Genomic DNA, 17,613 nt, shown 5'->3' with positions numbered 1-17,613 from the left:
GGGTTCACACACACTGAAATCACTATTAAAGGAGTGTTCCTTCACACCCGGGCTCTCACACACTGAAATCACTATTAAAGGAGTGTTCCTTCAGACCCGGGCTCACACACACACTGAAATCACTATTCAAGGAGTGTTCCTTCACACCCGGGCTCACACACACATTGAAATCACTATTAAAGGAGTGTTCCTTCGCACCCGGGCTCACACACACTGAAAGCACTATTAAAGGAGTGTTCCTTCACACCCGGGCTCTCACACACACTGAAATCACAATTAAAGGAGTGTTCCTTCACACCCGGGCTCACACACACTGAAATCACTATTAAAGGAGTGTTCCTTCACACCCGGGCTCGCACACACACTGAAATCACTATTGAAGGACTGTTCCTTCACATACGGGCTCACACAAACACTGAAATCACTATTCAAGGAGTGTTCCTTCACACACAGGCTCACACACACTGAAATCACTATTAAAGGAGTGTTCCTTCACACCCGAGCTCTCACACACACTGAAATCACTATTAAAGGAGTGTTCCTTTGCACCCGGGCTCACACATACTGAAATCACTATTAAAGGAGTGTTCCTTCTCACCCGGGCTCACACACACACTGAAATCACTATTCAAGGAGTGTTCCTTCACACCCGGGCTCACACACAGTGAAATCACTATTAAAGGAGTGTTCCTTCACACCCGGGCTCACACACACACTGAAATCACTATTAAAGGAGTGTTCAGTCATACCCGGGCTCACACACACTGAAATCACTATTAAAGGAGTGTTCCTTCACACCCGGGCTCTCACACACTGAAATCACTATTAAAGGAGTGTTCCTTCACACCCGGGCTCACACACACACTGAAATCACTATTCAAGGAGTGTTCCTTCACACCCGGGCTCACACACACATTGAAATCACTATTAAAGGAGTGTTCCTTCGCACCCGGGCTCACACACACTGAAATCACTATTAAAGGAGTGTTCCTTCACACCCGGGCTCACACACACTGAAATCACTATTAAAGGAGTGTTCCTTCACACCCGGGCTCGCACACACACTGAAATCACTACTGAAGGACTGTTCCTTCACATACGGGCTCACACAAACACTGAAATCACTATTCAAGGAGTGTTCCTTCACACCCAGGCTCACACACACTGAAATCACTATTCAAGGAGTGTTCCTTCGCACCCGGGCTCTCACACACACTGAAATCACTATTAAAGGAGTGTTCCTTCACACCCGAGCTCTCACACACACTGAAATCACTATTAAAGGAGTGTTCCTTCACAACCGGGCTCACACACACACTGAAATCACTATTAAAGGAGTGTTCCTTAGCACCCGGGCTCACACATACTGAAATCACTATTAAAGGAGTGTTCCTTCTCACCCGGGCTCACACACACACTGAAATCACTATTCAAGGAGTGTTCCTTCACACCCGGGCTCACACACACACTGAAATCACTATTAAAGGAGTGTTCCTTCACACCCGGGCTCACAAACACTGAAATCACTATTGAAGGAGTGTTCCTTCACACCCGGGCTCTCACACACACTGAAATCACTATTAAAGGAGTGTTCCTTCACACCCGGGCTCACACACACACTGAAATCACTATTAAAGGAGTGTTCCTTTGCAGCCGGGCTCACAAACACTGAAATCACTATTGAAGGAGTATTCCTTCACACCCGGGCTCTCACACACACTGAAATCACTATTAAAGGAGTGTTCCTTCACACTCGGGACCTCACACACACACTGAAATCACAATTGAAGGAGTGTTCCTTCACACCCAGGCTGACACACACTAAAATCAGTATTAAAGGAGTGTTCCTTCACACCCAGGCTCACACACAGTGAAATCACTATTAAAGGAGTATTCCTTCACACCCGGGCTCTCACACACACTGAAATCACTATTAAAGGAGTGTTCCTTCACACCCGGGCTCACTCACACTGAAATCATTATTAAAGGAGTGTTCCTTCACACCCGGGCTCGCACACACACTGAAATCACTATTGAAGGACTGTTCCTTCACATACGGGCTCACACAAACACTGAAATCACTATTCAAGGAGTGTTCCTTCACACCCAGGCTCACACACACTGAAATCACTATTCAAGGAGTATTCCTTCGCACCCGGGCTCTCACACACACTGAAATCACTATTAAAGGAGTGTTCCTTCACACCCGAGCTCTCACACACACTGAAATCACTATTAAAGGAGTGTTCCTTTGCACCCGGGCTCACACATACTGAAATCACTATTAAAGGAGTGTTCCTTCTCACCCGGGCTCACACACACACTGAAATCACTATTCAAGGAGTGTTCCTTCACACCCGGGCTCACACACAGTGAAATCACTATTAAAGGAGTGTTCCTTCACACCCGGGCTCACACACACACTGAAATCACTATTAAAGGAGTGTTCAGTCATACCCGGGCTCACACACACTGAAATCACTATTAAAGGAGTGTTCCTTCACACCCGGGCTCTCACACACTGAAATCACTATTAAAGGAGTGTTCCTTCACACCCGGGCTCACACACACACTGAAATCACTATTCAAGGAGTGTTCCTTCACACCCGGGCTCACACACACATTGAAATCACTATTAAAGGAGTGTTCCTTCGCACCCGGGCTCACACACACTGAAATCACTATTAAAGGAGTGTTCCTTCACACCCGGGCTCACACACACTGAAATCACTATTAAAGGAGTGTTCCTTCACACCCGGGCTCGCACACACACTGAAATCACTACTGAAGGACTGTTCCTTCACATACGGGCTCACACAAACACTGAAATCACTATTCAAGGAGTGTTCCTTCACACCCAGGCTCACACACACTGAAATCACTATTCAAGGAGTGTTCCTTCGCACCCGGGCTCTCACACACACTGAAATCACTATTAAAGGAGTGTTCCTTCACACCCGAGCTCTCACACACACTGAAATCACTATTAAAGGAGTGTTCCTTCACAACCGGGCTCACACACACACTGAAATCACTATTAAAGGAGTGTTCCTTAGCACCCGGGCTCACACATACTGAAATCACTATTAAAGGAGTGTTCCTTCTCACCCGGGCTCACACACACACTGAAATCACTATTCAAGGAGTGTTCCTTCACACCCGGGCTCACACACACATTGAAATCACTATTAAAGGAGTGTTCCTTCACACCCGGGCTCACACACACACTGAAATCACTATTAAAGGAGTGTTCCTTCACACCCGGGCTCACAAACACTGAAATCACTATTGAAGGAGTGTTCCTTCACACCCGGGCTCTCACACACACTGAAATCACTATTAAAGGAGTGTTCCTTCACACCCGGGCTCACACACACACTGAAATCACTATTAAAGGAGTGTTCCTTTGCAGCCGGGCTCACAAACACTGAAATCACTATTGAAGGAGTATTCCTTCACACCCGGGCTCTCACACACACTGAAATCACTATTAAAGGAGTGTTCCTTCACACTCGGGACCTCACACACACACTGAAATCACAATTGAAGGAGTGTTCCTTCACACCCAGGCTGACACACACTAAAATCAGTATTAAAGGAGTGTTCCTTCACACCCAGGCTCACACACAGTGAAATCACTATTAAAGGAGTATTCCTTCACACCCGGGCTCTCACACACACTGAAATCACTATTAAAGGAGTGTTCCTTCACACCCGGGCTCACTCACACTGAAATCATTATTAAAGGAGTGTTCCTTCACACCCGGGCTCACACACACACTGAAATCACTATTAAAGGAGTGTTCCTTCGCACCCGGGCTCACACATACTGAAATCACTATTAAAGGAGTGTTCCTTCACACTCGGGTCCACACACACACACTAAAATCACTATTAAAGGAGTGTTCCCTCACACCCGGGCTCACTCACACTGAAATCACTGTTAAAGGAGTGTTCCTTCACACACGGGCTCACACACACTGAAATCACTATTAAAGGAGTGTTCCTTCACACCCGGGCTCACACACACTGAAATCACTATTAAAGGAGTGTTCCTTCACACCCAGGCTCTCACACACTGAAATCTCTATTAAAGGAGTGTTCCTTCACAACCGGGCTCACACACACACTGAAATCACTATTAAAGGAGTGTTCCGTCATACCCGGGCTCACACACACTGAAATCACTATTAAAGGAGTGTTCCTTCACACCCGGGCTCTCACACACTGAAATCACTATGAAAGGAGTGTTCCTTCACACCCGGGCTCACACACACACTGAAATCACTATTCAAGGAGTGTTCCTTCACACCCGGGCTCATACACACATTGAAATCACTATTAAAGGAGTGTTCCTTCGCACCCGGGCTCACACACACTGAAATCACTATTAAAGGAGTGTTCCTTCTCACCCGGGCTCACACACACTGAAATCACTATTAAAGGAGTGTTCCTTCACACCCGGGCTCGCACACACACTGAAATCACTATTGAAGGACTGTTCCTTCACATACGGGCTCACACAAGCACTGAAATCACTACTCAGGGAGTGTTCCTTCACACCCAGGCTCACACACACTGAAATCACTATTCAAGGAGTGTTCCTTCGCACCCGGGCTCTCACACACACTGAAACCACTATTAAAGGAGTGTTCCTTCACAATCGAGCTCTCACACACACTGAAATCACTATTGAAGGAGTGTTCCTTCACAACCGGGCTCACACACACACTGAAATCACTATTAAAGGAGTGTTCCGTCATACCCGGGCTCACACACACTGAAATCACTATTAAAGGAGTGTTCCGTCATACCCGGGTTCACACACACTGAAATCACTATTAAAGGAGTGTTCCTTCACACCCGGGCTCTCACACACTGAAATCACTATTAAAGGAGTGTTCCTTCACACCCGGGCTCACACACACACTGAAATCACTATTCAAGGAGTGTTCCTTCACACCCGGGCTCACACACACATTGAAATCACAATTAAAGGAGTGTTCCTTCGCACCCGGGCTCACACACACTGAAATCACAATTAAAGGAGTGTTCCTTCACACCCGGGCTCACACACACTGAAATCACTATTAAAGGAGTGTTCCTTCACACCCGGGCTCGCGCACACACTGAAATCACTATTGAAGGACTGTTCCTTCACATACGGGCTCACACAAACACTGAAATCACTATTCAAGGAGTGTTCCTTCACACCCAGGCTCACACACACTGAAATCACTATTCAAGGAGTATTCCTTCGCACCCGGGCTCTCACACACACTGAAATCACTATTAAAGGAGTGTTCCTTCACACCCGAGCTCTCACACACACTGAAATCACTATTAAAGGAGTGTTCCTTTGCACCCGGGCTCACACATACTGAAATCACTATTAAAGGAGTGTTCCTTCTCACCCGGGCTCACACACACACTGAAATCACTATTCAAGGAGTGTTCCTTCACACCCGGGCTCACACACAGTGAAATCACTATTAAAGGAGTGTTCCTTCACACCCGGGCTCACACACACACTGAAATCACTATTAAAGGAGTGTTCAGTCATACCCGGGCTCACACACACTGAAATCACTATTAAAGGAGTGTTCCTTCACACCCGGGCTCTCACACACTGAAATCACTATTAAAGGAGTGTTCCTTCACACCCGGGCTCACACACACACTGAAATCACTTTTAAAGGAGTGTTCCTTCACACCCGGGCTCACACACACACTGAAATCACTATTAAAGGAGTGTTCAGTCATACCCGGGCTCACACACACTGAAATCACTATTAAAGGAGTGTTCCTTCACACCCGGGCTCTCACACACTGAAATCACTATTAAAGGAGTGTTCCTTCACACCCGGGCTCACACACACACTGAAATCACTATTCAAGGAGTGTTCCTTCACACCCGGGCTCACACACACATTGAAATCACTATTAAAGGAGTGTTCCTTCGCACCCGGGCTCACACACACTGAAATCACTATTAAAGGAGTGTTCCTTCACACCCGGGCTCACACACACTGAAATCACTATTAAAGGAGTGTTCCTTCACACCCGGGCTCGCACACACACTGAAATCACTACTGAAGGACTGTTCCTTCACATACGGGCTCACACAAACACTGAAATCACTATTCAAGGAGTGTTCCTTCACACCCAGGCTCACACACACTGAAATCACTATTCAAGGAGTGTTCCTTCGCACCCGGGCTCTCACACACACTGAAATCACTATTAAAGGAGTGTTCCTTCACACCCGAGCTCTCACACACACTGAAATCACTATTAAAGGAGTGTTCCTTCACAACCGGGCTCACACACACATTGAAATCACTATTAAAGGAGTGTTCCTTAGCACCCGGGCTCACACACACTGAAATCACTATTCAAGGAGTGTTCCTTCGCACCCGGGCTCTCACACACACTGAAATCACTATTAAAGGAGTGTTCCTTCACACCCGAGCTCTCACACACACAGTAGTCACTATTAAAGGAGTGTTCCTTCACACCCGGGCTCACACACACATTGAAATCACTATTAAAGGAGTGTTCCTTAGCACCCGGGCTCACACATACTGAAATCACTATTCAAGGAGTGTTCCTTCACACCCGGGCTCACACACACATTGAAATCACTATTAAAGGAGTGTTCCTTCACACCCGGGCTCACACACACACTGAAATCACTATTAAAGGAGTGTTCCTTCACACCCGGGCTCACAAACACTAAAATCACTATTGAAGGAGTGTTCCTTCACACCCGGGCTCTCACACACACTGAAATCACTATTAAAGGAGTGTTCCTTCACACCCGGGCTCACACACACACTGAAATCACTATTAAAGGAGTGTTCCTTTGCAGCCGGGCTCACAAACACTGAAATCACTATTGAAGGAGTATTCCTTCACACCCGGGCTCTCACACACACTGAAATCACTATTAAAGGAGTGTTCCTTCACACTCGGGACCTCACACACACACTGAAATCACAATTGAAGGAGTGTTCCTTCACACCCAGGCTGACACACACTAAAATCAGTATTAAAGGAGTGTTCCTTCACACCCAGGCTCACACACAGTGAAATCACTATTAAAGGAGTATTCCTTCACACCCGGGCTCTCACACACACTGAAATCACTATTAAAGGAGTGTTCCTTCACACCCGGGCTCACTCACACTGAAATCATTATTAAAGGAGTGTTCCTTCACACCCGGGCTCACACACACACTGAAATCACTATTAAAGGAGTGTTCCTTCGCACCCGGGCTCACACATACTGAAATCACTATTAAAGGAGTGTTCCTTCACACTCGGGTCCACACACACACACTAAAATCACTATTAAAGGAGTGTTCCCTCACACCCGGGCTCACTCACACTGAAATCACTGTTAAAGGAGTGTTCCTTCACACACGGGCTCACAAACACTGAAATCACTATTAAAGGAGTGTTCCTTCACACCCGGGCTCACACACACTGAAATCACTATTAAAGGAGTGTTCCTTCACACCCAGGCTCTCACACACTGAAATCTCTATTAAAGGAGTGTTCCTTCACAACCGGGCTCACACACACACTGAAATCACTATTAAAGGAGTGTTCCGTCATACCCGGGCTCACACACACTGAAATCACTATTAAAGGAGTGTTCCTTCACACCCGGGCTCTCACACACTGAAATCACTATGAAAGGAGTGTTCCTTCACACCCGGGCTCACACACACACTGAAATCACTATTCAAGGAGTGTTCCTTCACACCCGGGCTCACACACACATTGAAATCACTATTAAAGGTGTGTTCCTTCGCACCCGGGCTCACACACACTGAAATCACTATTAAAGGAGTGTTCCTTCACACCCGGGCTCACACACACTGAAATCACTATTAAAGGAGTGTTCCTTCACACCCGGGCTCGCACACACACTGAAATCACTATTGAAGGACTGTTCCTTCACATACGGGCTCACACAAGCACTGAAATCACTATTCAAGGAGTGTTCCTTCACACCCAGGCTCACACACACTGAAATCACTATTCAAGGAGTGTTCCTTCGCACCCGGGCTCTCACACACACTGAAATCACTATTGAAGGAGTGTTCCTTCACAACCGGGCTCACACACACACTGAAATCACTATTGAAGGAGTGTTCCTTCACAACCGGGCTCACACACACACTGAAATCACTATTAAAGGAGTGTTCCGTCATACCCGGGCTCACACACACTGAAATCACTATTAAAGGAGTGTTCCGTCATACCCGGGTTCACACACACTGAAATCACTATTAAAGGAGTGTTCCTTCACACCCGGGCTCTCACACACTGAAATCACTATTAAAGGAGTGTTCCTTCACACCCGGGCTCACACACACACTGAAATCACTATTCAAGGAGTGTTCCTTCACACCCGGGCTCACACACACACTGAAATCACTATTAAAGGAGTGTTCCTTTGCACCCGGGCTCACACACACTGAAATCACAATTAAAGGAGTGTTCCTTCACACCCGGGCTCACACACACTGAAATCACTATTAAAGGAGTGTTCCTTCACACCCGGGCTCGCACACACACTGAAATCACTATTGAAGGACTGTTCCTTCACATCCGGGCTCACACAAACACTGAAATCACTATTCAAGGAGTGTTCCTTCACACCCAGGCTCACACACACTGAAATCACTATTCAAGGAGTATTCCTTCGCACCCGGGCTCTCACACACACTGAAATCACTATTAAAGGAGTGTTCCTTCACACCCGAGCTCTCACACACACTGAAATCACTATTAAAGGAGTGTTCCTTTGCACCCGGGCTCACACATACTGAAATCACTATTAAAGGAGTGTTCCTTCTCACCCGGGCTCACACACACACTGAAATCACTATTCAAGGAGTGTTCCTTCACACCCGGGCTCACACACAGTGAAATCACTATTAAAGGAGTGTTCCTTCACACCCGGGCTCACACACACACTGAAATCACTATTAAAGGAGTGTTCAGTCATACCCGGGCTCACACACACTGAAATCACTATTAAAGGAGTGTTCCTTCACACCCGGGCTCTCACACACTGAAATCACGATTAAAGGAGTGTTCCTTCACACCCGGGCTCACACACACACTGAAATCACTATTCAAGGAGTGTTCCTTCACACCCGGGCTCACACACACATTGAAATCACTATTAAAGGAGTGTTCCTTCGCACCCGGGCTCACACACACTGAAATCACTATTAAAGGAGTGTTCCTTCACACCCGGGCTCACACACACTGAAATCACTATTAAAGGAGTGTTCCTTCACACCCGGGCTCGCACACACACTGAAATCACTACTGAAGGACTGTTCCTTCACATACGGGCTCACACAAACACTGAAATCACTATTCAAGGAGTGTTCCTTCACACCCAGGCTCACACACACTGAAATCACTATTCAAGGAGTGTTCCTTCGCACCCGGGCTCTCACACACACTGAAATCACTATTAAAGGAGTGTTCCTTCACACCCGAGCTCTCACACACACTGAAATCACTATTAAAGGAGTGTTCCTTCACAACCGGGCTCACACACACACTGAAATCACTATTAAAGGAGTGTTCCTTAGCACCCGGGCTCACACATACTGAAATCACTATTAAAGGAGTGTTCCTTCTCACCCGGGCTCACACACACACTGAAATCACTATTCAAGGAGTGTTCCTTCACACCCGGGCTCACACACACATTGAAATCACTATTAAAGGAGTGTTCCTTCACACCCGGGCTCACACACACACTGAAATCACTATTAAAGGAGTGTTCCTTCACACCCGGGCTCACAAACACTAAAATCACTATTGAAGGAGTGTTCCTTCACACCCGGGCTCTCACACACACTGAAATCACTATTAAAGGAGTGTTCCTTCACACCCGGGCTCACACACACACTGAAATCACTATTAAAGGAGTGTTCCTTTGCAGCCGGGCTCACAAACACTGAAATCACTATTGAAGGAGTATTCCTTCACACCCGGGCTCTCACACACACTGAAATCACTATTAAAGGAGTGTTCCTTCACACTCGGGACCTCACACACACACTGAAATCACAATTGAAGGAGTGTTCCTTCACACCCAGGCTGACACACACTAAAATCAGTATTAAAGGAGTGTTCCTTCACACCCAGGCTCACACACAGTGAAATCACTATTAAAGGAGTATTCCTTCACACCCGGGTTCTCACACACACTAAAATCACTATTAAAGGAGTGTTCCTTCACACCCGGGCTCACTCACACTGAAATCATCATTAAAGGAGTGTTCCTTCACACCCGGGCTCACACACACACTGAAATCACTATTAAAGGAGTGTTCCTTCGCACCCGGGCTCACACATACTGAAATCACTATTAAAGGAGTGTTCCTTCACACTCGGGTCCACACACACACACTAAAATCACTATTAAAGGAGTGTTCCCTCACACCCGGGCTCACTCACACTGAAATCACTGTTAAAGGAGTGTTCCTTCACACACGGGCTCACACACACTGAAATCACTATTAAAGGAGTGTTCCTTCACACCCGGGCTCACACACACTGAAATCACTATTAAAGGAGTGTTCCTTCACACCCAGGCTCTCACACACTGAAATCTCTATTAAAGGAGTGTTCCTTCACAACCGGGCTCACACACACACTGAAATCACTATTAAAGGAGTGTTCCGTCATACCCGGGCTCACACACACTGAAATCACTATTAAAGGAGTGTTCCTTCACACCCGGGCTCTCACACACTGAAATCACTATGAAAGGAGTGTTCCTTCACACCCGGGCTCACACACACACTGAAATCACTATTCAAGGAGTGTTCCTTCACACCCGGGCTCACACACACATTGAAATCACTATTAAAGGAGTGTTCCTTCGCACCCGGGCTCACACACACTGAAATCACTATTAAAGGAGTGTTCCTTCACACCCGGGCTCACACACACTGAAATCACTATTAAAGGAGTGTTCCTTCACACCCGGGCTCGCACACACACTGAAATCACTATTGAAGGACTGTTCCTTCACATACGGGCTCACACAAGCACTGAAATCACTATTCAAGGAGTGTTCCTTCACACCCAGGCTCACACACACTGAAATCACTATTAAAGGAGTGTTCCTTCGCACCCGGGCTCTCACACACACTGAAATCACTATTAAAGGAGTGTTCCTTCACACCCGAGCTCTCACACACACTGAAATCACTATTGAAGGAGTGTTCCTTCACACCCGGGATCTCACACACACTGAAATCAGTATTAAAGGAGTGTTCCTTCACAACCGGGCTCACACACACACTGAAATCACTATTAAAGGAGTGTTCCTTAGCAACCGGGCTCACACATACTGAAATCACTATTAAAGGAGTGTTCCTTCTCACCCGGGCTCACACACACACTGAAATCACTATTGAAGGAGTGTTCCTTCACACCCGGGATCTCACACACACTGAAATCAGTATTAAAGGAGTGTTCCTTCACAACCGGGCTCACACACACACTGAAATCACTATTAAAGGAGTGTTCCTTAGCAACCGGGCTCACACATACTGAAATCACTATTAAAGGAGTGTTCCTTCTCACCCGGGCTCACACACACACTGAAATCACTATTCAAGGAGTGTTCCTTCACACCCGGGCTCACACACACATTGAAATCACTATTAAAGGAGTGTTCCTTCACACCCGGGCTCACACACACACTGAAATCACTATTAAAGGAGTGTTCCTTTGCACCCGGGCTCACAAACACTGAAATCACTATTGAAGGAGTGTTCCTTCACACCCGGGCTCTCACACACACTGAAATCACTATTAAAGGAGTGTTCCTTCACACCCGGGCTCACACACACACTGAAATCACTATTAAAGGAGTGTTCCTTTGCAGCCAGGCTCACAAACACTGAAATCACTATTGAAGGAGTATTCCTTCACACCCGGGCTCTCACACACACTGAAATCACTATTAAAGGAGTGTTCCTTCACACTCGAGACCTCACACACACACTGAAATCACAATTGAAGGAGTGTTCCTTCACACCCAGGCTGACACACACTAAAATCAGTATTAAAGGAGTGTTCCTTCACACCCAGGCTCACACACAGTGAAATCACTATTAAAGGAGTATTCCTTCACACCCGGGCTCTCACACACACTGAAATCACTATTAAAGGAGTGTTCCTTCACACCCAGGCTCACACACATGGAAATCACTATTGAAGGAGTGTTCCTTCACACCCGAGCTCACATACACACTGAAATCACTATTAAAGGAGTGTTCCTTCACACCCGGGCTCTCACACACACTGAAATCACTATTAAAGGAATGTTCCTTCACACCCGGGTTCACACACATGCAAATCACTATTAAAGGAGTGTTCCTTCACACCCGAGCTCACATACACACTGAAATCACTATTAAAGGAGTGTTCCTTCACACCCGGGCTCTCACACACACTGAAATCACTATTAAAGGAGTGTTCCTTCACAACCGGGCTCACACACACACTGAAATCACTATTAAAGGAGTGTTCCTTCACACCCGGGCTCTCACACACTGAAATCACTATTAAAGGAGTGTTCCTTCACACCCGGGTCCACACACACACACTAAAATCACTATTAAAGGAGTGTTCCCTCACACCCGGGCTCACTCACACTGAAATCACTGTTAAAGGAGTGTTCCTTCACACACGGGCTCACACACACTGAAATCACTATTAAAGGAGTGTTCCTTCACACCCGGGCTCACACACACTGAAATCACTATTAAAGGAGTGTTCCTTCACACCCAGGCTCTCACACACTGAAATCACTATTAAAGGAGTGTTCCTTCACACCCGGGTTCACACACACACACTGAAATCACTATTAAAGGAGTGTTCCTTCACACCCGGGCTCACTCACACTGAAATCATTATTAAAGAAGTGTTCCTTCACACCCGGGCTCACACACACACTGAAATCACTATTAAAGGAGTGTTCCTTCGCACCCGGGCTCACACATACTGAAATCACTATTAAAAGAGTGTTCCTTCACACCCGGGTCCACACACACACACTGAAATCACTATTAAAGGAGTGTTCCTTCACACCCGGGCTCACACACACTGAAATCACTATTAAAGGAGTGTTCCTTCACACCCGGGCTCGCACACACACTGAAATCACTACTGAAGGACTGTTCCTTCACATACGGGCTCACACAAACACTGAAATCACTATTCAAGGAGTGTTCCTTCACACCCAGGCTCACACACACTGAAATCACTATTCAAGGAGTGTTCCTTCGCACCCGGGCTCTCACACACACTGAAATCACTATTAAAGGAGTGTTCCTTCACACCCGAGCTCTCACACACACTGAAATCACTATTAAAGGAGTGTTCCTTCACAACCGGGCTCACACACACACTGAAATCACTATTAAAGGAGTGTTCCTTAGCACCCGGGCTCACACATACTGAAATCACTATTAAAGGAGTGTTCCTTCTCACCCGGGCTCACACACACACTGAAATCACTATTCAAGGAGTGTTCCTTCACACCCGGGCTCACACACACATTGAAATCACTATTAAAGGAGTGTTCCTTCACACCCGGGCTCACACACACACTGAAATCACTATTAAAGGAGTGTTCCTTCACACCCGGGCTCACAAACACTAAAATCACTATTGAAGGAGTGTTCCTTCACACCCGGGCTCTCACACACACTGAAATCACTATTAAAGGAGTGTTCCTTCACACCCGGGCTCACACACACACTGAAATCACTATTAAAGGAGTGTTCCTTTGCCGCCGGGCTCACAAACACTGAAATCACTATTGAAGGAGTATTCCTTCACACCCGGGCTCTCACACACACTGAAATCACTATTAAAGGAGTGTTCCTTCACACTCGGGACCTCACACACACACTGAAATCACAATTGAAGGAGTGTTCCTTCACACCCAGGCTGACACACACTAAAATCAGTATTAAAGGAGTGTTCCTTCACACCCAGGCTCACACACAGTGAAATCACTATTAAAGGAGTATTCCTTCACACCCGGGCTCTCACACACACTGAAATCACTATTAAAGGAGTGTTCCTTCACACCCGGGCTCACTCACACTGAAATCATTATTAAAGGAGTGTTCCTTCACACCCGGGCTCACACACACACTGAAATCACTATTAAAGGAGTGTTCCTTCGCACCCGGGCTCACACATACTGAAATCACTATTAAAGGAGTGTTCCTTCACACTCGGGTCCACACACACACACTAAAATCACTATTAAAGGAGTGTTCCCTCACACCCGGGCTCTCTCACACTGAAATCACTGTTAAAGGAGTGTTCCTTCACACACGGGCTCACACACACTGAAATCACTATTAAAGGAGTGTTCCTTCACACCCGGGCTCACACACACTGAAATCACTATTAAAGGAGTGTTCCTTCACACCCAGGCTCTCACACACTGAAATCTCTATTAAAGGAGTGTTCCTTCACAACCGGGCTCACACACACACTGAAATCACTATTAAAGGAGTGTTCCGTCATACCCGGGCTCACACACACTGAAATCACTATTAAAGGAGTGTTCCTTCACACCCGGGCTCTCACACACTGAAATCACTATGAAAGGAGTGTTCCTTCACACCCGGGCTCACACACACACTGAAATCACTATTCAAGGAGTGTTCCTTCACACCCGGGCTCACACACACATTGAAATCACTATTAAAGGAGTGTTCCTTCGCACCCGGGCTCACACACACTGAAATCACTATTAAAGGAGTGTTCCTTCACACCCGGGCTCACACACACTGAAATCACTATTAAAGGAGTGTTCCTTCACACCCGGGCTCGCACACACACTGAAATCACTATTGAAGGACTGTTCCTTCACATACGGGCTCACACAAGCACTGAAATCACTATTCAAGGAGTGTTCCTTCACACCCAGGCTCACACACACTGAAATCACTATTAAAGGAGTGTTCCTTCGCACCCAGGCTCTCACACACACTGAAATCACTATTAAAGGAGTGTTCCTTAGCAACCGGGCTCACACATACTGAAATCACTATTAAAGGAGTGTTCCTTCTCACCCGGGCTCACACACACACTGAAATCACTATTCAAGGAGTGTTCCTTCACACCCGGGCTCACACACACATTGAAATCACTATTAAAGGAGTGTTCCTTCACACCCGGGCTCACACACACACTGAAATCACTATTAAAGGAGTGTTCCTTTGCACCCGGGCTCACAAACACTGAAATCACTATTGAAGGAGTGTTCCTTCACACCCGGGCTCTCACACACACTGAAATCACTATTAAAGGAGTGTTCCTTCACACCCGGGCTCACACACACACTGAAATCACTATTAAAGGAGTGTTCCTTTGCAGCCAGGCTCACAAACACTGAAATCACTATTGAAGGAGTATTCCTTCACACCCGGGCTCTCACACACACTGAAATCACTATTAAAGGAGTGTTCCTTCACACTCGGGACCTCACACACACACTGAAATCACAATTGAAGGAGTGTTCCTTCACACCCAGGCTGACACACACTAAAATCAGTATTAAAGGAGTGTTCCTTCACACCCAGGCTCACACACAGTGAAATCACTATTAAAGGAGTATTCCTTCACACCCGGGCTCTCACACACACTGAAATCACTATTAAAGGAGTGTTCCTTCACACCCAGGCTCACACACATGGAAATCACTATTGAAGGAGTGTTCCTTCACACCCGAGCTCACATACACACTGAAATCACTATTAAAGGAGTGTTCCTTCACACCCGGGCTCTCACACACACTGAAATCACTATTAAAGGAATGTTCCTTCACACCCGGGTTCACACACATGCAAATCACTATTAAAGGAGTGTTCCTTCACACCCGAGCTCACATACACACTGAAATCACTGTTAAAGGAGTGTTCCTTCACACCCGGGCTCTCACACACACTGAAATCACTATTAAAGGAGTGTTCCTTCACAACCGGGCTCACACACACACTGAAATCACTATTAAAGGAGTGTTCCGTCATACCCGGGCTCACACACACTGAAATCACTATTAAAGGAGTGTTCCTTCACACCCGGGCTCTCACACACTGAAATCACTATTAAAGGAGTGTTCCTTCACACCCGGGTCCACACACACACACTAAAATCACTATTAAAGGAGTGTTCCCTCACACCCGGGCTCACTCACACTGAAATCACTGTTAAAGGAGTGTTCCTTCACACACGGGCTCACACACACTGAAATCACTATTAAAGGAGTGTTCCTTCACACCCGGGCTCACACACACTGAAATCACTATTAAAGGAGTGTTCCTTCACACCCAGGCTCTCACACACTGAAATCACTATTAAAGGAGTGTTCCTTCACACCCGGGTTCACACACACACACTGAAATCACTATTAAAGGAGTGTTCCTTCACACCCGGGCTCACTCACACTGAAATCATTATTAAAGAAGTGTTCCTTCACACCCGGGCTCACACACACACTGAAATCACTATTAAAGGAGTTTTCCTTCGCACCCGGGCTCACACATACTGAAATCACTATTAAAGGAGTGTTCCTTCACACCCGGGTCCACACACACACACTGAAATCACTATTAAAGGAGTGTTCCTTCACACCCGGGTTCACACACACACTGAAATCACTATTAAAGGAGTGTTCCTTCACACCCGGGCTCACACACACTGAAATCACTATTAAAGGAGTGTTCCTTCACACCCGGGCTCACACATACTGAAATCACTATTAAAGGAGTGTTCCTTCACACCCGGGCTCACACACACACTGAAATCACTATGAAAGGAGTGTTCCTTCACACCCGGGCTCTCACACACACTGAAATCACTATTAAAGGAGTGTTCCTTCACACCCGGGCTCACGCACACTGAAATCACTATTAAAGGAGTGTTCCTTCACACCCGAGCTCTCACACACTGAAATCACTATTAAAGGAGTGTTCCTTCACACCCGGGCTCACGCACACTGAAATCACTATTAAAGGAGTGTTCCTTCACACCCGGGCTCACACACACACACTGAAATCACTATTAAAGGAGTGTTCCTTCACACCTGGGCTCACACACACTGAAATAACTATTAAAGGAGTGTTCCTTCACACCCGGGCTCACACACACACTGAAATAACTATTAAAGAAGTGTTCCTTCACACCCGGGCTCTCACTATTAAATGGATGTAGGATTTGTTACTTACACGATAGTTGTGTTGCAGGTTTTTCCACTGGCAATATCTGGTAAATTGCTTACTGTGGGAAAAGAGAGAATAATGAAATTTCTCACTTCACTGACCCTCACCCCCATGGAGAATCCCGTCTCCCTCACTGACCCTCACCCACAAGGAGAATCCCGTCTCCCTCACTGACCCTCACCCACACGGACACGGAGAATCCCGTCTCCCTCACTGACCCTCACCCACAAGGAGAATCCCGTCTCCCTCACTGACCCTCACCCACACGGACACGGAGACTCCCGTCTCCCTCACTGACCCTCACCCACACGGA

The 17,613-nt window shown here is 46.6% G+C and overlaps 1 protein-coding gene across 1 annotated transcript in view; it reads right to left on the bottom strand.

Annotated features, from left to right (window-relative positions):
- Window positions 1–17,613, bottom strand: part of LOC137361231 (beta-adrenergic receptor kinase 1-like) — a 174,289-nt gene that overhangs the window by 141,206 nt on the left and 15,470 nt on the right. The window contains exon 7 of the mRNA XM_068026137.1: window positions 17,307–17,358. Within this exon, the coding sequence (XP_067882238.1) occupies window positions 17,307–17,358 (52 nt within the window). The remainder of the gene's footprint in view (window positions 1–17,306; window positions 17,359–17,613) is intronic.

The sequence above is a fragment of the Heterodontus francisci genome, unplaced genomic scaffold (genome assembly GCF_036365525.1).
Source record: "Heterodontus francisci isolate sHetFra1 unplaced genomic scaffold, sHetFra1.hap1 HAP1_SCAFFOLD_1056, whole genome shotgun sequence".
Lineage (NCBI taxonomy): Eukaryota > Metazoa > Chordata > Chondrichthyes > Heterodontiformes > Heterodontidae > Heterodontus > Heterodontus francisci.
Note: the sequence above shows the minus strand (reverse complement) of the source record. Positions and strands in the feature narration are given on the sequence as shown.